Source organism: Anomaloglossus baeobatrachus, chromosome 6 (assembly GCF_048569485.1).
Source record: "Anomaloglossus baeobatrachus isolate aAnoBae1 chromosome 6, aAnoBae1.hap1, whole genome shotgun sequence".
Taxonomy (NCBI): Eukaryota; Metazoa; Chordata; class Amphibia; order Anura; family Aromobatidae; genus Anomaloglossus; species Anomaloglossus baeobatrachus.
The window spans coordinates 574,717,273-574,740,327 of record NC_134358.1 but is presented as its reverse complement, the minus strand read 5'-3'; the positions used below and the strand labels follow the sequence as shown (position 1 = coordinate 574,740,327).

The following is a 23,055-nucleotide window of genomic DNA, read 5'->3' as shown; positions in this document are numbered from 1 at the left end:
AAAGAAGAGAAGAAGGGGAAGGGCAGGTAAAAAGAAGAGAAGAAGAGCGGAAGGGCAGGTAAAAAAAAGAGAAGAAGAGGGGAAGGGCAGGGAAAAAGAAGGGAAAAAGGGGGAAGGGCAGGGAAAAAGAAGAGGGGAAGGGCAGGGAAAAAAGGGGGAAGGGCAGGGAAAAAGGGGGAAGGGCAGGAAAAAAGGTGGAAGGGCAGGAAAAAAGGTGGAAGGGCAGGGAAAAAGGGGGAAGGGCAGGGAAAAAGGGGGAAGGGAGGAAAAAGGGGGAAGGGAGGAAAAAGGGGGAAGGGAGGAAAAAGGGGGAAGGGAGGAAAAAGGGGGAAGGGAGGAAAAAGGGGGAAGGGAGGAAAAAGGGGGAAGGGAGGAGGGAAGAAGAGGGGAAGGAGGGGAAGGAAGAGAGTGTATGGGACCGAGACACCATATGTGATCAATGACAGCACAACTGAGATTGTGCAGAGCACGGACACCGTACTATGATTACGGACACCTCAGCTAGAGAATCTGTAAGAGAAAAGTGATGTTGAGAGAATATTTCAGGAACTTGTGGTTCATAACAGATGAGTTACTGAGAGGATTTTTCCAGGACTGCAATGTTACAATGCATCAACAGTTCCCCGCAGTAATTGTGCCCTATGATTGGACGGCGCTGGTTTCAGGCGATTATCTGGTATCTGCTGTTAGATGGGGGATTGCTGCAATGTGAAAGTGTCAACTGTGAGCTGGAAGAACCCGAGATTGAGGAAACGTCATGTGTAAAAGGCGGCTTTCACACATCCGTTTTTGCAGAGCGGCTAAATCCGGCTCTAAAACCTATGCAACGGATGCGGCGAAAAAAACCGCATTCTTTGCATAAGTTTTTACATGCGGCCCGTCCGGTTTTTGCTGGTTGCGGCACACTACTGAGCATGCGCAGTGCAAAAAAACGCATGCGGCGGCTGGATGAGTTTTTTGCAGCATTCGGCGTCCATAGGCATGCATTGGAAAAAGCGCCGCATCGGCTGGATGCGGGGTTTTTTTCCAGACAAAAAAAAAAATGTGCCAGGCAACGTTCCATCCAGCCGCCGCATGGCCTAAATATGCCGCATCCGGCAAAAAACAGACCGATGCAAGGCCATGCGGCACAATCCGGCACTAATGAAAGTCTATGCGGAAAAAACGCAACCGGTGGCAAAAAAAAAACACCAAAAAACGGTTGCGTTTTTTCTGCAAAGAGCCGGATTGTGCCACACAGCAAAAACCGGATGTGTGAAAGCAGCCCAACCCTCCACTGTATAGCCGGATTGTGTATTACCCTGGGATTATCCCCCGCCGAGCTCGGAGTAATGCCACTCCCTACCTCTAGGGGGCGGCACTTGTGTTGGGACATATGATTGCAGCTTCTTCATTTTCTCGCCATTTTCACCATTTAATAATCGCGCAATAAACCTGTTTACTGCTCCTTTTTCTGCGGTGTCGATTTTGTGGCTTTTTTCATTACGGTCTTCCTTGTTGTTTTAATTTTAAATTAATAAATTTTGGATTTTGTTTTTGGTATCGGCTCTTTTCTTGATAGGGCTTGTAATAAACCGGTTATGTAAATCTGCTCTCCTGTGAGTGCGGACGGGGGGTTCCCGAGTCAATCCCTGACAAACGGAAAACCCTCCTCCAGGGACCCCCCAGCAAGGTTCGCCATAGTGAGGTGAGAACTACCGGACATCCGGCCTATGGAGGCGGGTGTTACATAGAACGTACATGTAAATTGAAGCAACTTGGCACATAATCTGGCCATTTCAAGAAAGCCACTGGCCATTTCAAGAAAGCCACTGGCCATTTCAAGAAAGCCACTGGCCATTTCAAGAAAGCCACTGGCCATTTCAAGAAAGCCACTGGCCATTTCAAGAAAGCCACTGGCCACGACAAGTTGACCTCTGTCTGGCCGGACACTAACGGAATACACGTTGCAAATATAAAGGGCAGGAAGGATCCAGCAGCAATCTCAGGAGATCAAATATGGAGGTCATCACCTCTTCCAAAAGTCAATCAAAGAAGCAGGCATGCGGAACACGAGAATGAGCGGACATCTCAAGGAACCTCGCGAGGAGCGCCCCCTGTGCCGCGAGGAGCGCCCCCTGTGCCGCGAGGAGCGCCCCCTGTGCCGCGAGGAGCGCCCCCGTGCCGCGATGCTTATGTGTTCGCTCTTCGCGACGTAAACTCAGCAGAAGTTAGAGAGAAGAATAACAGCGAGAACAGGATGCACCTGCCGAACGCTCATCATCCTCCCACTGATTCCTGGCTCACTGGAACCCCCTGCTGGCCACAGCCAGGACTGCGCGGAGACTGTCAAACAACGAGGAGCAGGTGACAGCGGAGGATGAGGATCACTCCTAAGAAATTCCATTCACAAGGTCTTCTCAATTGGAAAAAAAAAATAATAAAAGTTTCAGTCTGGAGCTCACGTGAGAAGATCGTCTGCAGCAAAGCCGTCCGGAGGAAAGTCATCAACACTGGACCAAAGGAAACCTGCAACCAATCAGGATCCAGCTCTCACCATCCTAATCCTACACTATGTATCACTGCTCCCATCATCCCCATCACACAATGTATCACTGCTCTCACCATCCTAATCCTACACTATGTATCACTGCTCCCATCATCCCTGACCCCGGAACTCACAATCTAATCTATAACACAATGTATCACTCCTATCATCCACACTCAATACTTGGGGAAGATGTGGCCCTCCTGGGCATCTTCCATCCTCGTTGATTGTTAGAAGGTTAACATTCTTCCTTCTTCCCTGGATTTACATAATAACCCTCCCCGAATCATCATCATCACCACCATCATCATTGCCATCACCGCCATCATCATCATCACCACCATCGCCATCACCATTGTCATCATCATCATCACCACCACCATCATCATCATCACCACCACCACCATCATCACGATAGTCATCTTCCCTCTTGCCTGCAACAGTCTAAGGGTATGTGCGCACGTTGCTTTTTACCTGCTTTTTACCTGCTTTTTTGCTGCTTTTTCTTCTGCGCTGTTTAATGCCAAAATGGATGTGTTCTTCTATTCAAGCAAAGTCTATGGGAATTTGGGTTTCTTGTTCACACTATGTTGTTCAAAATGCTGCCTTTTTGTGGCAGAACTTTGGTCAAAAACTCTGCTTTTCAAAGAAGCAACATGTCAATTGTTTTTGCCATTTGGGTTTTGCACTGCAAAGCTGAGTTTTTGATCAAAGTTCTGCCACAAAAAGGCAGCATTTTGAACAACCTAGTGTGAACAAGAAACCCAAATTCCCATAGACTTTGCTTGAATAGCAGAACACATCCATTTTGGCATTAAACAGCGCAGAAGAAAAAGCAGCAAAAAAGCAGGTAAAAAGCAGGTAAAAAGCAACGTGCGCACATACCCTAATAATCATCAGCACTTCTACCAACATCCTCATTTCCCCTGCAACCCCCATATTTTCAATGCTCCCCAAATCAGTTTCTAGCCTGTGTGTTGGGGGGGCATCTGCAGCTCCACAATCTGCTCTGAAATAATGGGAGAAACAGGAGAATCTACAAAATCCTGTGCGAGCGCAAGATCTAGAGAAGAGAACCGAATCCTGACACACCCAAGAGGGATCACAACACAGCGTCGAGCAAACGCATCCACAGAGCACGGCGTCAAGCAATCGAATCCACACAGAGCACAGGGTCAAGCAATCGAATCCACACAGAGCACAGGGTCAAGCAATCGAATCCACACAGAGCACAGGGTCAAGCAATCGAATCCACAGAGCACGGCGTCAAGCAATCGAATCCACACAGAGCACAGGGTCAAGCAATCGAATCCACAGAGCACGGCGTCAAGCAATCGAATCCACAGAGCGCGGCGTCAAGCAATCGAATCCACAGAGCACGGCGTCAAGCAATCGAATCCACAGAGCACGGCGTCAAGCAATCGAATCCACAGAGCACGGCGTCAAGCAATCGAATCCACAGAGCACGGCGTCAAGCAATCGAATCCACACAGAGCACAGAGTCAAGCAATCGAATCCACAGAGCACAGGGTCAAGCAATCGAATCCACACAGAGCACGGCGTCAAGCAATCGAATCCACACAGAGCACGGCGTCAAGCAATCGAATCCACACAGAGCACGGCGTCAAGCAATCGAATCCACAGAGCACGGCGTCAAGCAATCGAATCCACAGAGCACGGTGTCAAGCAATCGAATCCACAGAGCACGGCGTCAAGCAATCGAATCCACAGAGCACGGCGTCAAGCAATCGAATCCACAGAGCACGGAGTCAAGCAATCGAATCCACAGAGCACGGCGTCAAGCAATCAAATCCACAGAGCACAGCAGCGAGCAATCGAATCCACAGAGCACAGCAGCGAGCAAGCGAATCCACAGAGTAAAGCAGCGAGCAAGCGAATCCACAGAGTAAAGCAGCGAGCAAGCGAATCCACAGAGTAAAGCAGCGAGCAAGCGAATCCACAGAGCACGGCGTCAAGCAATCGAATCCACAGAGTATAGCAGCGAGCAATCGAATCCACAGAGTACAGCAGCGAGCAAGCGAATCCACAGAGCACAGCAGCGAGCAAGCGAATCCACAGAGCACAGCAGCGAGCAAGCGAATCCACAGAGCACAGCAGCGAGCAAGCGAATCCACAGAGCACAGCAGCGAGCAAGTGAATCCACAGAGCACAGCAGCGAGCAAGCGAATCCACAGAGCACAGCAGCGAGCAAGTGAATCCACAGAGCACAGCAGCGAGCAAGCGAATCCACAGAGCACAGCAGCGAGCAAGCGAATCCACAGAGCACAGCAGCGAGCAAGCGAATCCACAGAGCACAGCAGCGAGCAAGTGAATCCACAGAGTACAGCAGCGAGCAAGCGAATGCACAGAGTACAGCAGCGAGCAAGCGAATCCACAGAGCACAGCAGCGAGCAAGTGAATCCACAGAGCACGGCGTCAAGCAATCGAATCCACAGAGTACAGCAGCGAGCAAGCGAATGCACAGAGTACAGCAGCGAGCAAGCGAATGCACAGAGTACAGCAGCGAGCAAGCGAATGCACAGTACAGCGCTGAGTGAAACCAAAGAGCACAGTGCCAAACAAGCGAATCCACAGATTACAGCGCCGAGCAAAACCAGAGCACAGCATAGAGTAAATGAATCCGCAGAGTACAGCACCAAGTGAGCAATGCCACATATACTCAGAGAAACAAAGATCAGGACACACCGCTGGGTGAACTTAACCACAGAGTACAGCTCTGAGCGAGCATAATCACACAGAGTACAGTGCTGGGTGAGCAAAATCAAACAGGGGAAAGAAGGATCAAGAAAGCACTGAGCAAGCAAACCCACACAGAGTACAATGCAGGGTGAGCGAAACCACACAGTACAGCACCGACCGAGCGATACAACATAACGAGGAGAGAGGAGAAAGAGGGATCAGGACAAAGAGCTGAGCGACACCTCACAGAGAACACTGCCGAGCGACCAAAACCATACACAGTACAGCACCAAGCGAGCAATACAACCTAACGAGGAATGAAGAGAAGGAGGGATCAGGACAAAGCGCTGAGTGAGTGTAACCTCACAGAGAACACTGCCGAGCGACCAAAACCATACACAGTACAGCACCAAGCGAGCGATACAACCTAACGAGGAGTGAAGAGAAAGAGGGATCAGGACAAAGCGCTGAGCGAGTGTAACCTCACAGAGAACACTGCCGAGCGACCAAAACCATACACAGTACAGCACCAAGCGAGCGATACAACCTAACGAGGAGTGAAGAGAAAGAGGGATCAGGACAAAGTGCTGAGCGAGTGTAACCTCACAGAGAACACTGCCGAGCGACCAAAACCATACACAGTACAGCACCAAGCGAGCGATACCACCTAACGAGGAGTGAAGAGAAAGAGGGATCAGGACAAAGCGCTGAGCGAGTGTAACCTCACAGAGAACACTGCCGAGCGACCAAAACCATACACAGTACAGCACCAAGCGAGCGATACAACCTAACGAGGAGTGAAGAGAAAGAGGGATCAGGACAAAGCGCTGAGCGAGTGTAACCTCACAGAGAACACTGCCGAGCGACCAAAACCATACACAGTACAGCACCAAGCGAGCGATACCACCTAACGAGGAGTGAAGAGAAGGAGGGATCAGGATAAAGCGCTGAGCGAGTGTAACCTCACAGAGAACACTACCGAGCGACCAAAACCATACACAGTACAGCACCAAGCGAGCGATACAACCTAACGACGAGTGAAGAGAAGGAGGGATCAGGACAAAGCGCTGAGTGAGTGTAACCTCACAGAGAACACTGCCGAGCGACCAAAACCATACACAGTACAGCACCAAGCGAGCGATACAACACAGGCAGCAGGGAAGAGGAAAAAAGATCAACATGAAGCAAGCATAATAATCTAAGAGAATAGCAGAGCAAGCGAAACCTCACAGAGTGAGAGCAACCACACACTGAAGCGAAGAGTAATAGAGTCAGCGCACAGTGGGCGAAACCTCACAGAGCACACTGCCGAACCAGCGATGCTACACAGGTTACAGATCAGGGAAAATCCGCTATACGGAAAAAAGTATTGAGCAGCAAGCATCTGGTATCATCAGCACAAACCTGGCCGAATAGCTGCAGCAGCCGTATGTTACCAAGCACAATGCCGAGCGTCGGATGGAGCGGTGTATTGCCGCCACCGCTGCACTCTGGAGGAGACGTGTCCTCTATGGATCAGCTGCACATCACCGAGCACAATGCCGAGCGTCGGATGGAGCGCTGTAAAGCCGCCACCACTGCACTCTGGAGGAGACGTGTCCTCTATGGATCAGATGCACATCACCAAGCACAATGCCGAGTGTCGGATGGAGCGGTGTATTGCCGCCACCACTGCACTCTGGAGGAGATGTGTCGTGCATGGATCAGACGTACATCACCAAGCACAATGCTGAGTGTCGGATGGAGCGGTGTAAAGCCGCCACCACCGGACTCTGGAGGAGACGTGTCCTCTATGGATCAGCCGTACATCACCGAGCACAATGCCGAGTGTCGGATGGAGCGGTGTATTGCCGCCACCACTGCACTCTGGAGGAGACGTGTCCTCTATGGATCAGATGCACATCACCAAGCACAATGCCGAGCGTCGGATGGAGCGCTGTAAAGCCGCCACCACTGGACTCTGGAGGAGACGTGTCCTCTATGGATCAGATGCACATCACCAAGCACAATGCCGAGTGTCGGATGGAGCGCTGTAAAGCCGCCACCACTGGACCCTGGAGGAGACGTGTCCTCTATGGATCAGCCGTACATCACCGAGCACAATGCCGAGTGTCGGATGGAGCGGTGTAAAGCCGCCACCACCGGACTCTGGAGGAGATGTGTTCTATGTAGTGACTGATCGCACGTCTCTATCTGCGTCTGATGTAGGACGTCACCCCCTGACTGCACTGTGCCCACCCTACAGATGGTGGAGGAGGAGGATGCTCCGGGCTGTTATCAGGGGGCGGCCGCGGCCTCTTATACCAGTAATGGGAAATTTCAGAAGACATTGTGGACACTTGTGGGAAGGCCTCATCTGCTCCCCCTGACTGTGCCCAGTGCACAAGCTCCATACAGACATGGAGGGGGGAGAACATGATGCCGCACAGAGACCGGACCCCCGCCCTATCCAATACAGAGACTGAGTCCAGCCCCCCAACATCAGGGTATGACCCAAAAAGTGGGGCAAAAATTCCAACAGATGACACTGATATCTCGTGGAAATCACAGACGAGCAAGATCCATTATATCTGCAGAGATCGACTCCATATTAACATCTATGGGTGTAGATGAGGACAGAGAAGCCCCTGGAGGTGGATGTGTGTGTGGAGGGGGGGGGGGGGCACTTACTTTCCTCCATATTAATGTCTATGGATGTAGATGGAGGACAGAGAAGCCCCCGGAGGTGGATGTGTGTGTGGGGGGGGGGAGGGGGGGGGCACTTACTTTCCTCCATATTACGGTCTATGGATGTAGATAGAGGACAGAGAAGCCCCCCGTAGGTGGATGTGGGGGGGGCACATACTTTCCTCCATATTACTGTCTATGGGTGTAGATGAGGACAGAGAAGCCCCCGGAGGTGGATGTGTGTGTGGGGGGGGGGCACTTACTTTCCTCCATATTACGGTCTATGGATGTAGATGGAGGACAGAGAAGCCCCCGGAGGTGGATGTGTGTGTGGGGGGGGGGGGCACTTACTTTCCTCCATATTACGGTCTATGGATGTAGATGGAGGACAGAGAAGCCCCCCGTAGGTGGATGTGGGGGGGGGGGCACATACTTTCCTCCATATTACTGTCTATGGGTGTAGATGAGGACAGAGAAGCCCCCGGAGGTGGATGTGGAGGCAGCAGAGCACATGACTGGGGGGCACGCTGCTGGCTGCAGACCCTTGAGATACAATCCTCATGAGCAGATGAAGGCACCAAGACTAAAGGGGGCTTTACACGCTGCGACATCACTGCCGATATATCGTTGGGGTCACGTCGTTAGTGACGCACATCCAGCGCCAGTAGCGGCATCGCAGCGTGTGACACCAAGGAGCGATGATCAATAATCACAAAATCGGCCAAAAATGGTGATCGTTGACACGTCGCTCCTTTCCTTAATATCGCTGCTGCCACCGGTACGATGTTGTTTGTCGTTCCTGCAGCACCACATATCGCTACGTGTGACACCGCAGGAACGACGAACATCTCCTTACCTGCGTCCACCGGCAATGAGGAAGGAAGGAGATGGGCGGGATGTTACGTCCTGCTCATCTCCGCCCCTCCGCTTCTATTGGACGGCCGCTTAGTGACGTCGCTGTGACGCCGAACGCACCGCCCCCTTGAAGGAGGGATTGTTCGGCGATCACAGCGACGTCGCAGGGCAGGTATGTGCATGTGACGCTGCCGTAGCGATAATGTTCGCTACAGCAGCCAGCACCAAATGTCTCACATACGACGGGGGCGGGTGCTATCGCGCTCGACATTGCTAGCGATATTGCAGCGTTTAAAGTACCTTTAAATGAAAAAAAGGCAGAAGACATGTCAGCGTGAGAAGTTACAAGGGAAAGGGTTTTGGTGCCGTCTTAGCCGTCGAAACATGATTGATTGTTCTCAGTGAGAAACAAAATTATAATCTTGTTGTGATACCTTTTAATGACTAACTAAAAAAATAAAATGGTGTCACAAAGCAGCTTCCAGACCTCTCAGGTCCCTTCATCAGGCATGGTAGGACAAAATACCTGAAGAAACACAAATGTATGCACAACCAGGGCAGAGGCGGCAGAATAAGAGGACATGTAAATAAACACTGAGCTTAGAGAGGGAATCCTTAATTAGCTTTGATTAGTGGTGTGAAGGTTTTATTGTCCCAATATCCATGTAGGATCAGAGGCCTGTGCCCTCAGTCTCTGGAGCACACTCCTCAGATTCTGTATCCATGTAGGATCAGAGGCCTGTGCCCTCAGTCTCTGGAGCACACTCCTCAGATTCTGTATCCATGTAGGATCAGAGGCTGGTGTCCTCAGTCTCTGGAACACACTCCTCAGATTCTGTATCCATGTAGGATCAGAGGCTGGTGCCCTCATTCTCTGGAGCAGACCCCTCAGATTCTGTATCCATGTAGGATCAGAGGCCTGTGCCCTCAGTCTCTGGAGCACACTCCTCAGATTCTGTATCCATGTAGGATCAGAGGCTGGTGTCCTCAGTCTCTGGAGCAGACTCCTCAGATTCTGTATCCATGTAGGATCAGAGGCTGGTGCCCTCATTCTCTGGAGCAGACCCCTCAGATTCTGTATCCATGTAGGATCAGAGGCTGGTGTCCTCAGTCTCTGGAGCAGACCCCTCAGATTCTGTATCCATGTAGGATCAGAGGCTGGTGTCCTCAGTCTCTGGAGCAGACCCCTCAGATTCTGTATCCATGTAGGATCAGAGGCTGGTGCCCTCAGTCTCTGGAGCAGACTCCTCAGATTCTGTATCCATGTAGGATCAGAGGTCTGTGCCCTCAGTCTCTGGAGCAGACCCCTCAGATTCTGTATCCATGTAGGATCAGAGGCTGGTGCCCTCAGTCTCTGGAGCAGGCTCCTCTGATTCTGTATCCATGTAGGATCAGGGCCTGTGCCCTCAGTCTCTGGAGCAGACCCCTCAGATTCTGGATCCATGTAGGATCAGAGGTCTGTGCCCTCAGTCTCTGGAGCAGACCCCTCAGATTCTGTATCCATGTAGGATCAGAGGTCTGTGCCCTCAGTCTCTGGAGCAGACCCCTCAGATTCTGTATCCATGTAGGATCAGAGGTCTGTGCCCTCAGTCTCTGGAGCAGACCCCTCAGATTCTGTATCCATGTAGGATCAGAGGTCTGTGCCCTCAGTCTCTGGAGCAGACCCCTCAGATTCTGTATCCATGTAGGATCAGAGGTCTGTGCCCTCAGTCTCTGGAGCAGACCCCTCAGATTCTGTATCCATGTAGGATCAGAGGTCTGTGCCCTCAGTCTCTGGAGCAGACTCCTCAGATTCTGTATCCATGTAGGATCAGAGGCTGGTGCCCTCAGTCTCTGGAGCAGACCCCTCAGATTCTGTATCCATGTAGGATCAGAGGCTGGTGCCCTCACTCTCTGGAGCAGACCCCTCAGATTCTGTATCCATGTAAGATCAGAGGCTGGTGTCCTCAGTCTCTGGAGCACACTCCTCAGATTCTGTATCCATGTAGGATCAGAGGCTGGTGCCCTCAGTCTCTGGAGCAGACTCCTCAGATTCTGTATCCATGTAGGATCAGAGGCTGGTGCCCTCAGTCTCTGGAGCAGGCTCCTCAGATTCTGTATCCATGTAGGATCAGAGGCTGGTGCCCTCAGTCTCTGGAGCAGACTCCTCAGATTCTGTATCCATGTAGGATCAGAGGCTGGTGTCCTCAGTCTCTGGAGCAGACTCCTCAGATTCTGTATCCATGTAGGATCAGAGGCTGGTGCCCTCAGTCTCTGGAGCAGACTCCTCAGATTCTGTATCCATGTAGGATCAGAGGCTGGTGTCCTCAGTCTCTGGAGCAGACCCCTCAGATTCTGTATCCATGTAGGATCAGAGGCTGGTGCCCTCAGTCTCTGGAGCAGACCCCTCAGATTCTGTATCCATGTAAGATCAGAGGCCTGTGTCCTCAGTCTCTGGAGCAGGCTCCTCTGATTCTGTAATGGGTCATAAATGTTTGGCCACAGGTAAATGGTTTTTTTTTTGTCTGTAATTGTGTGGTGGTGAGATTTCATCCTTGCTAGCAGTTCCTGTGCGTTGTAAGTAAAGCTCCTCGCCAAAAGAGAAAACGTTGTGTGTGAGCATGAATCTGGTGAGTCTTAATAGACTCAGAAGGGATCCCATTAGCTACAAGAAACATTTGGTAGCCGGTTAGTCCATCTTCATGAGATCTCACCGCCACACAATTACAGACAAAAAAAAAAAAACACATTTACCTGTGGCCAAACATTTCTGTGCTCCAGGACACAACATAAACCATATGAAAGTCGTCATATTAAAAGGCAACTTCAGATCACAGAATCATCGCAGGGTCTGGAAGATAAATTCATTACAATGTGTGACTCTGTGGACACAGGACTCAGCCTGTCAGGAGGATTTATGACTCACTACAAAATCTGAGGAGTCTGTTCCAGAGACTGAGGGCACAGGCCTCTGATCCTACATGGATATTGGGACAATAAACCTTCACACCACTAATCAAAGCTAATTAAGGATTCACTTTCTAAGCTCAGTGTTTGTTTATTTAAATGTCTTTTATTCTGCCATCCCTCTGCTTGTTGTGTATATATATTTGTGTTTCTTCAGATATTTTGTCCTACCATGCCTGATGAAGGGACCCCGGATGTCTCGAAAACTGCTTTGTAACATCATTTTATTATATTTTAGTTAGCCATTAAAAAGGTATCACAACATGATTATAATTTTGTTTCTCTCACTGAGAACAGAGTGAGAAGTGACGTCTCCACCTGCCCCTAAATCTAAATCAGCCCCATAATCCACCGCTGGAACTGGGACGACAAGGATCCACATTTCACTCCAAGACAAGAACAAAACCGGCAGAGAAAAGTCCAAACTGTACAAGAAGGTGATCCAGCGAGGACGCGCCGCGCCAGAGAGCCAGCGGGGACGCGCCGCGCCAGAGAGCCAGCGGGGACGCGCCGCGCCAGAGAGCCAGCGGGGACGCGCCGCGCCAGAGAGCCAGCGGGGACGCGCCGCGCCAGAGAGCCAGCGGGGACGCGCCGCGCCAGAGAGCCAGCGGGGACGCGCCACGCCAGAGAGCCAGCGGGGACGCGCCACGCCAGAGAGCCAGCGGGGACGCGCCACGCCAGAGAGCCAGCGGGGACGCGCCACGCCAGAGAGCCAGCGGGGACGCGCCACGCCAGAGAGCCAGCGGGGACGCGCCAGAGAGCCAGAGAGCCAGCGGGGACGCGCCAGAGAGCCAGAGAGCCAGCGGGGACGCGCCAGAGAGCCAGAGAGCCAGCGGGGACGCGCCAGAGAGCCAGAGAGCCAGCGGGGACGCGCCGCGCCAGAGAGCCAGCGGGGATACGCCATATACAAACCATAGAAAGAAAAAAAATGGAGTAACACATCCACTAAAATGTACTCTTTATTGAAAATTGAATATACAAATATTATACACAAACAACAATACCGAGGTCAGATGTAACAAGAATAACAGACATAAATCCAACTAGTGGGGGAGGGGAAACAATTCCGGGGAAAACCCATCCTAATAATCTGCAAGTACCCGACTGTATAAATCAACAGGGGTAAGACAGCAAACAAATATCCAAACACTAGTAGTGTAATTATACCACTTAGCACAATGCATACAATATCATTACGTCAGCTACCCATAATGGAAGAAGGAGCTCTCCCAGGAGACCCCATCAACCCAACGCGCATTTCGCCTGGTGGCTTTCTCTAGGGAATGTGCCTGATATGCCGCACCACAGAGACAGCGGCGGCACGCCGCACCACAGAGACAGCGGCGGCACGCCGCACCACAGAGACAGCGGGGATAAAATGTACCTCAGCTCCACCAAAAGAGATACTTGTATTTATATTGAAGAAGCTGAGGTACATTGTATCTCAGCTCTTCCAGGATACATACAATGTTCCAAAGCGAAATAGTGAGGATACACTGTACCAAAGAGATAGCGAAGATCCAATGTACCTCAGCTTCTCTAAAATAGACACAACGTGCCTCAACTTCTCTAAAATAGACACAACGTGCCTCAACTTCTCTAAAATAGACACAACGTGCCTCAACTTCTCGAGAATAGACACAACGTGCCTCAACTTCTCGAGAATAGACACAACGTGCCTCAACTTCTCGAGAATAGACACAACGTGCCTCAACTTCTCGAGAATAGACACAACGTGCCTCAACTTCTCGAGAATAGACACAACGTGCCTCAACTTCTCGAGAATAGACACAACGTGCCTCAACTTCTCGAGAATAGACACAACGTGCCTCAACTTCTCGAGAATAGACACAACGTGCCTCAACTTCTCGAGAATAGACACAACGTGCCTCAACTTCAGTATAGCCACAGAATGCACCACGTTCCTCCAATATAGATACAATGTACCCCAGCATCTTCAAAACAGAAATACCTCATTTATCCAGAATAGATACAATGTATCCCAGCTGCTCCAGACTAGGTACAATGTACCCCATCTCCTCCGTACAGGATGTCCAGAGCCGGTGGATCTCATTCTCAGCGCAGCTTTCCTGTGATTGCAGCTCAGATACATTGTATCAATCTTCACAGTCCGGCGCAACAGAGACAATGTAACTTCTCCAGGTCCCGTGTCTTAGCTCAGATACACTGTGTACCTTCTCAGAGGTGCCGATGTCATCCCTTAGATACACTGTACCTCTTCAGAGACGCCGCTGTTAACGCTTAGATACACTATACCCTTCTCTACAGGTCCAGGATCTCAGCTCAGATGCACTGGACCACTTCAGAGGCACCGCTGTCATTGCATATATACACTGTACCTCTTCAGAGGTGCCGCTGTTAAAGCTTAGATACACTACCTCTTCAGAGGCACCACTGTTAAAGCTTAGATACACTACCTCTTCAGAGGCACCACTGTTAAAGCTTAGATACACTATACGCTTCTCTACAGGTCCAGGATCTCAGCTCAGATGCACTGGACCACTTCAGAGGCACCGCTGTCATTGCATATATACACTGTACCTCTTCAGAGGCGCCGCTGTTAAAGCTTAGATACACTACCTCTTCAGAGGTGCCGCTGTTAAAGCTTAGATACACTACCTCTTCAGAGGCGCCGCTGTTAAAGCTTAGATACACTATACGCTTCTCTACAGGTCCAGGATCTCACTCAGATGCAATGGACCACTTCAGAGGCACCGCTGTCATTGCATATATACACTGTACCTCTTCAGAGGCGCCGCTGTTAAAGCTTAGATACACTACCTCTTCAGAGGTGCCGCTGTTAAAGCTTAGATACACTACCTCTTCAGAGGCGCCGCTGTTAAAGCTTAGATACACTATACGCTTCTCTACAGGTCCAGGATCTCAGCTCAGATGCAATGGACCACTTCAGAGGTGCTGCTGTCATTGCTTAGATACACTGTACCCCTCTCTACAGGTGCCAGCGCTTAGATACATTGTACCTCTGCTTGCAGGTCCCGGTGCCTCCGGCTCAGACACTTTGTATCACTCCCTGCGCTGCCGCAGCCGTCTCTGATCCCGGAGGTCCCGCTGCCATCAGTCCCCGCAGGTTCCTGGAGCTGCAGATTGTCACCTACCCGAAGTAAGCAGCCGCCGGTCCGCTGGAGAGGAGGACTACAAGTGACAGCCATCCCAGGAAGCCCTGTCCATCCAGCATCTTGCTGCGGCTCTGGAGATGACCATTTCGCTCGTGTAGTTGTGTTGGAGTTTAGCTTCTTGCAGATCTGCGCTTCTTATAGACTGAGGCGGAGACCGGCGCCCCCCCCCCCCCCCCCCCCACCACTCCTCCCCGCAGCTGCCTCCTCCCGCTACACGTGCCTGCACATCACACCCGGGGACTGACACTGCCACACTGCCTGCTTAACCCCTGCACTGCCACTGCGCCAGAGCCAGCCTAACCCTGCACTGCCAGACCCAGAGCCAGCCTAACCCTGCACTACCAGAGCCAGCCTAACCCCGCACTGCAAGAGCCAGCCTAACCCTGCCCTGCCAGACCCAGAGCCAGCCTAACCCTGCACTGCCAGAGCCAGCCTAACCCTGCACTGCCAGACCCAGAGCCAGCCTAACCCTGCACTGCCAGAGCCAGAGCCAGCCTAACCCTGCACTGCCAGACTAATGCCAGCCTAACCCTGCACTGCCAGAGCCAGCCTAACCCTGCACTGCCAGACCCAGAGCCAGCCTAACCCTGCACTACCAGAGCCAGCCTAACCCTGCACTGCAAGAGCCAGCCTAACCCTGCCCTGCCAGACCCAGAGCCAGCCTAACCCTGCACTGCCAGAGCCAGCCCAACCCTGCACTGCCAGAGCCAGCCTAACCCTGCACTGCCAGACCCAGAGCCAGCCCAACCCTGCACTGCCAGAGCCAGAGCCAGCCCAACCCTGCACTGCCAGCGCCAGCCTAACCCTGCACTGCCAGAGCCAGCCCAACCCTGCACTGCCAGACCCAGAGCCAGCCCAACCCTGCACTGCCAGACCCAGAGCCAGCCTAACCCTGCACTGCCAGAGCCAGCCTAACCCTGCACTGCCAGACCCAGAGCCAGCCCAACCCTGCACTGCCAGACCCAGAGCCAGCCTAACCCTGCACTGCCAGAGCCAGCCTAACCCTGCACTGCCGAACCCAGTGCCAGCCTAACCTACAGTGCCAGAGCCAGCCTAACCCTGCACTGCCAGACCCGGTGCCAGCCTAACCTACAGTGTCAGAGCCAGCCTAACCCTGCACTGCCAGACCCAGAGCCAGCCTAACCCTGCACTGCCAGACCCAGTGCCAGCCTAACCCTGCACTGCCAGACCCAGAGCCAGCCCAACCCTGCACTGCCAGACCCAGAGCCAGCCTAACCCTGCACTGCCAGACCCAGAGCCAGCCCAACCCTGCACTGCCAGACCCAGAGCCAGCCTAACCCTGCACTGCCAGAGCCAGCCTAACCCTGCACTGCCAGACCCAGAGCCAGCCCAACCCTGCACTGCCAGACCCAGAGCCAGCCTAACCCTGCACTGCCAGAGCCAGCCTAACCCTGCACTGCCGAACCCAGTGCCAGCCTAACCTACAGTGCCAGAGCCAGCCTAACCCTGCACTGCCAGACCCGGTGCCAGCCTAACCTACAGTGTCAGAGCCAGCCTAACCCTGCACTGCCAGACCCAGAGCCAGCCTAACCCTGCACTGCCAGACCCAGTGCCAGCCTAACCCTGCACTGCCAGACCCAGAGCCAGCCTAACCCTGCACTGCCAGCGCCAGCCCAACCCTGCACTGCCAGACCCAGAGCCAGCCTAACCCTGCACTGCCAGAGCCAGCCTAACCCTGCACGGCCAGACCCAGAGCCAGCCTAACCCTGCACTGCCGAACCCAGTGCCAGCCTAACCTACAGTGCCAGAGCCAGCCTAACCCTGCACTGCCAGACCCGGTGCCAGCCTAACCTACAGTGTCAGAGCCAGCCTAACCCTGCACTGCCAGACCCAGAGCCAGCCTAACCCTGCACTGCCAGACCCAGTGCCAGCCTAACCCTGCACTGCCAGACCCAGAGCCAGCCTAACCCTGCACTGCCAGACCCAGAGCCAGCCTAACCCTGCACTACCAAAGCCAGCCTAACACTGCACTGCCAGAGCCAGCCTAACCCTGCACTGCCAGACCCAGAGCCAGCCTAACCCTGCACTGCCAGGCCCAGTGCCAGCCTAACCCTGCACTGCCAGACCCAGAGCCAGCCTAACCCTGCACTACCAAAGCCAGCCTAACACTGCACTGCCAGAGCCAGCCTAACCCTGCACTGCCAGACCCAGAGCCAGCCTAACCCTGCACTGCCAGACCCAGTGCCAGCCTAACCCTGCACTGCCAGACCCAGAGACAGCCTAACCCTGCACTGCCAGACCCAGAGCCAGCCTAACCCTGCACTGCCGAACCCAGTGCCAGCCTAACCTACAGTGCCAGAGCCAGCCTAACCCTGCACTGCCAGACCCAGTGCCAGCCTAACCTACAGTGCCAGTGCCAGCCTAACCCTGCACTGCCAGACCCAGTGCCAGCCTAACCTACAGTGCCAGACCCAGAGCCAGCCTAACCCTGCACTGCCAGACCCAGTGCCAGCCTAACCCTGCACTGCCAGACCCAGAGCCAGCCCAACCCTGCACTGCCAGACCCAGAGCCAGCCTAACCCTGCACTGCCGAACCCAGTGCCAGCCTAACCTACAGTGCCAGACCCAATGCCAGCCTAATTCTGCACTGCCATACCCAGTGCCAGCCTATCCATCTACAACCAGATCCATTGCTAGCCTAACCTTGCACTGGCGATCCCAGAGCCAACCTAACGCTGCACTGCCAGACCCAGTGCCATCCTAACCCTGTATAACCAGACCAGATGCCAGCCTAACTCTGCACAGATAGACCCAGTGCCACCCTAACCCTGTACTTCCAGATCCAGTTCCAGCCTAAACCTGTACAGCCAGACTCAGAGCCAGCCTAACCCTGAATAACCAGAACTAGTGCCAGCCTAACCCTGTAAAGCCAGACCCAGAGCCAGCCTAACCTGCACTCCAAAGGCAATGCCAACCTAACCCTGTACAGCCAGACCCAGTGCAAGCCTAATTCTGTACTAGCAGACCCAATGCCAGCCTAACCCTGTATAACGAGACCACATGCCAACCTTACCCTGTATAGCCAGACCCAGTGCCAGCCTAATCCTGCAGTGCCAGACCCAGAGCCAGCCTAAGGCTGGAATGCCAGACTCAGTTTCAGCCTAACCCTGCAAAGCCGGACCTAGAGCCAGCCCAACCCTGCAGTGCCAGACCCAGTGCCATCCTAACCCTGCACTGCCAGACCCAGAGCCAGGGTGACCCTGCACAGACAGACCCAATGCCAGCCTAACCCCACACTGCCAGACTAAGTGCCAGTCTATCCCTGCACTGCCAGACCCAGAGTAAGCCTAACCCTTTAGTGCCAGATCCAGTGCCAGCCTAACCCTGTACAACCAGACTCACTGCCAGCCTTACCCTGCAGTGCCAGACCCAGAGCCAGCCTAACCTTGCAGTGCCAGACCCAGTACCAGCCTAACCCTGTACAACCAGATCCAGTGCCAGCCTAACTCTGCTCTGTCCGACCCAGTGCCAGCCTAACCCTGCATTGCCAGACCCAGTGCCACACTAACCCTGCAGTGCCAGACTCAATGCCCGCCTAATTCTGCACTGCCATACCCAGTGCCAGCCTATCCATCTACAACCAGATCCAGTGCTAGCCTAATCCTGCACTGGGGGTCCCAGAGCCAACCTAACCCTGTACTGCCAGACCTAGTGCCAGCTTAACCCTGTACTGCCAGACCTAGTGCCAGCTTAACCCTGTACTGCCAGACCCAGTGCCATCCTAACCCTGTACAACCAGACCAGGTGCCAGCCTAACTCTGCACAGATAGACCCAGTGTCAGCCTAACCCGGGACAACCAGACCCAGTGCCAGCCTAACCCTTCCCTGTCAGACCCAGAGCCAACCTAACCCTGCACTGCCAGACCCAGTGCCAGCCTAACCCTGTACTACCAGACTCAGTGCCAGCCTAACCCTGTATAACCAGACCCAGTGCCAGCCTAACCCTGCAGTGCCAGACTCAATGCCAGCCTAATTCTGCACTGCCATACCCAGTGCCAGCCTATCCATCTACAACCAGATCCAGTGCTAGCCTAACCCTGCACTGGGGGTCCCAGAGCCAACCTAACCCTGCACTGCCAGACCTAGTGCCAGCTTAACCCTGTACTGCCAGACCCAGTGCCAGCCTAACCCTTCCCTGTCAGACCCAGAGCCAACCTAACCCTGCACTGCCAGACTCTGTTCCAGCCTCACCCTGCTGGACCCAGAGCCACCCAAACCCTGCACTGCCAGACCCGGTGCCAGCCTAACCCTGTACTACCAGACTCAGTGCCAGACTAACCCTGTATAACCAGACCTAGTGCCAGCCTAACCCTGTACAGCCAGACCCAGAGCCAGCCTAACCTACACTCCAGAGGCAATGCCAACCTAATCCAGTACAGCCAGACCCAGTGCAAGCCTAATCCTGTATGAGCAGACCCAGTGCAAGCCTAACACTGTATAACCAGACCTAGTGCCAGCCTAACCCTGTACTACCAGACTCAGTGCCAGCCTAACCATGTATAACCAGACCTAGTGCCAGCCTAACCCTGTACAGCCAGACCCAGAGCCAGCCTAACCTACACTCCAGAGGCAATGCCAACCTAATCCTGTACAGCCAGACCCAGTGCAAGCCTAATCCTGTATGAGCAGACCCAGTGCAAGCCTAACACTGTATAACCAGACCTAGTGCCAGCCTAACCCTGCACTACCAGACTCAGTGCCAGCCTAACCCTGTATAACCAGACCTAGTGCCAGCCTAACCCTGTACAGCCAGACCCAGAGCCAGCCTAACCTACACTCCAGAGGCAATGCCAACCTAATCCTGTACAGCCAGACCCAGTGCAAGCCTAATCCTGTATGAGCAGACCCAGTGCCAGCCTAACCCTGCACTACCAGACCATATGCCAATCTAATCCTGTATAGCCAGACCCAGTGCCAGCCTAACCCTGCAGTGCCATACCCAGAGCCAGCCTAACCCTATACTATCGAACCCAGTGCCACCCTACTGCCTGCTTTACACGAGACGACCTATTGTGCGATTTCACGATCGATCGTCCCAGCCCCCATCTTTTGTGCGTCATAGGCAAATCGCTGCCCTTGTCGCACAAAGTTGTTAAACCCCCGTCACCCGTACTTACCTGCTGAGCGACCTCGCTGTGGGCGGCGAACATCCTCTTCCTGAAGGGAGAGGGACATTCGGTGTCACAGCGACGTCACACAGCCAATAGAAGCGGAGGGGCGGAGATGAGCGGGACGTAAACATGCCGCCCACCTCCTTACTTCCGCATAGCCGGCGGGAGCCACGGGACGCAGGTGAGCTGTGTTCATTCATTTTAAATAAACAATTTTTTAAAACTGAGCGACGAGTGCACGACTCACGATTTGTGAGCGATACTGCGACGCTCAGAGGTGTCACATGAGACGACGACGTGAACGATGCCGGATGTGCGTCACGGAAACCGTGACCCCGATGATGCATCGCCTCGCGTAAAGCCCCCTTAAGGCTAGAATGCCAGACCCAGTTTCAGCCTAACCCTGCACTGCCAGACCCAGTGCCAGCCTATCCCTGTACAGCCAGACCCAGTGCCAGCCTATCCCTGTACAGCCAGACCCAGTGCCAGCCTATCCCTGTACAGCCAGACTCAGTGCTAGCCTAACCCTGTATAACCAGACCTAGTGCCAGCCTAACCCTGTACAGCCAGACCCAGAGCCAGCCTAACCTACACTCCAGAGGCAATGCCAACCTAATCCTGTACAGCCAGACCCAGTGCAAGCCTAATCCTGTATAACCAGACCTAGTGCCAGCCTAACCCTGCACTACCAGACCATATGCCAATCTAATCCTGTATAGCCAGACCCAGAGCCAGCCTAACCCTGTACAGCCAGACCCAGTGCCAGCCTAACCCTGCACTGCCAGAGCCAGTGTCAACTCAACTCTGTAAGCCAAGCCCAGTGCCAGCCTAACTCTGCACTCACTGACTCAGTGCTAGCTTAACCATGCACTGCCAGACCCAGTTTCAGCCTAACCCTGCAGTGCTAGACCCAGTGTCAGAGCCAGTGCCAGCCTAAATTTGTAGTGTCTGACCCATAATCCTGCACTGTCAGATCCAGTGCTAGCCCAAATCTACACTGTCATACTCAGTGACAAATGAAATCTGTAATGCCAGGCCCAGTGTCTAATTATGCACTACCAGAACAAGTACTAGGCTAATTCTGCACTGTCAGACCCAGTGCCAGCCTGACCCTGCAGCACTATACACAGTGTTATCCTAACCCTGTGTGACGCCCCTGGACTAGTCAGGGCGTCACAGGGGACTGCACGCTTTTTATTTCTTAGTGTAGGACTCAACCCCCCATGGTTTTGGGTTCCCAACCTATAGTATTGCCTCCATCAGCATCCAAATGCCAACCACACCTCGCAGCACACCCTGTCAGGCACACCAGTGGGCTGCTGAGCTGGAATAGGGCCGCCCACATAGGGGTCAGGCAGACTGGTGGGAGGTGACAGAGTAGTCGGCTCCAGGGGAGCAAAGAGAGAGGAAGTGAGGAGAACAGAGTAGCCCTCGAGCAGTGAGGAGCTAGGGGAGTTGGAGCTCCCGGGGAGACAGAGGTTGGGTCGCAGACGGTGGTCTGGGCCAGAGGAGTCGGAGACCCGGTCGCAGGGTATTGAGGCTGGATGCCTGGACCCGGTCTTGGAGGTCAGGAGGCATCTGAGTCTAATAACCAGTCCGGGATCAAAAGCATGTCGGGGTACTGGACCCTAGGTCGAGGAGAGGCTTCAAGCAACCCGGCAATTAACCTGCGGAGGATAGTGACTTTATGGACTGTCCCCACGAAGCTCAGAGATCGGGGGGCACTAGCGCAATGAGGGGGATAGAGCTTTCCAAACAAGCAGCCCACAGAAATCCCAAGCGTGAGCCCCTGAGAGCAAAGCTCCTCTACCAATTGTAGGGAGCAAGGCCCGGTCAGCTTTATGCCTACGGGCCAACTGAACACTTCTAAATTTGTGCTTGGAGGCAGGCTCCGGACCATCAGGCGGTACTATAGAGGACGGATACCTGGATGGGCTCCCCCAAGAGGGCAGCGGCACCCAGAGAATTGGTTTATCTCAATGTTAGACTCTTTTCTTCATCACCAATGCTGTCTGAGTGAGTACGCTGCCCCCCCTGCTACCACCTAGCCCTGCGCTCCCCTGCACCCCACCATCCAGAGTCCCGGGGTCTCCCCTACTCGTGGAGGGAACGTCATCTGGCTGCCCCACTCCATCTCCCCCGGGTACTCCCATCAGCAGCGGTGGTACTCCCCTTACCACAAACCACAGGTGGCGTCACAAACTATTATCCCCTGTATATAGCCCCCTTTTCATTTGAGAGTGGCCGCAAGCCCCCGGGTCCGGAGACCCTTGAGCCACAGCAACCGCCGGATCCGAGCGGTTCGACCGCTGCAGGGGCGCTACACCTGCACTGCCACACTCAGTACCAGCCTAACCACTGCTATAGTACACCCAGTGTTACACTATCCCCTGCACTGCCAGACCCAGAGCCAGCCTAACCCTGCACTGCCAGAGCCAACCTAACCCTGCACTGCCAGAGCCAGCCTAACCCTGCACTCCCAGAGCCAGAGCCAGCCTAACCCTGCACTGCCAGAGCCAGCCTAACCCTGCACTGCCAGAGCCAGCCTAACCATGCACTGCCAGAGCCAGCCTAACCCTGCACTACCAGAGCCAGCCTAACCCTGCCCTGCCAGAGCCAGCCTAACCCTGCCCTGCCAGAGCCAGCCTAACCCGGCACTGCCAGAGCCAGCCTAACCCTGCACTGCCAGAGCCAGCCTAACCCTGCACTGCCAGAGCCAGCCTAACCCTGCACTGCCAGAGCCAGCCTAACCTTGCACTGCCAGAGCCAGCCTAACCCTGCACTGCCAGAGCCAGCCTAACCCTGCACTGCCAGAGCCAGCCTAACCCTGCACTGCCAGAGCCAGCCTAACCCTGCACTACCAGAGCCAGCCTAACCCTGCCCTGCCAGAGCCAGAGCCAGCCTAACCCTGCACTGCCAGAGCCAGCCTAACCCTGCACTGCCAGAGCCAGCCTAACCCTGCACTGCCAGAGCCAGCCTAACCCTGCACTACCAGAGCCAGCCTAACCCTGCCCTGCCAGAGCCAGCCTAACCCTGCCCTGCCAGAGCCAGCCTAACCCGGCACTGCCAG

The 23,055-nt window shown here is 53.9% G+C and overlaps 1 protein-coding gene across 2 annotated transcripts in view; it reads right to left on the bottom strand.

Moving 5' to 3' along the window:
• Nucleotides 1–14,948, bottom strand: part of WNT9A (Wnt family member 9A) — a 131,413-nt gene extending 116,465 nt beyond the window's left edge. For both annotated transcript variants that reach the window (XM_075315891.1, XM_075315892.1), the window contains exon 1: nt 14,833–14,948. In XM_075315891.1, coding sequence (XP_075172006.1) covers nt 14,833–14,912 — 80 coding nt within the window. In that variant the 5' untranslated portion in view covers nt 14,913–14,948. The remainder of the gene's footprint in view (nt 1–14,832) is intronic.
• Nucleotides 14,949–23,055: the final 8,107 nt, after the last annotated feature.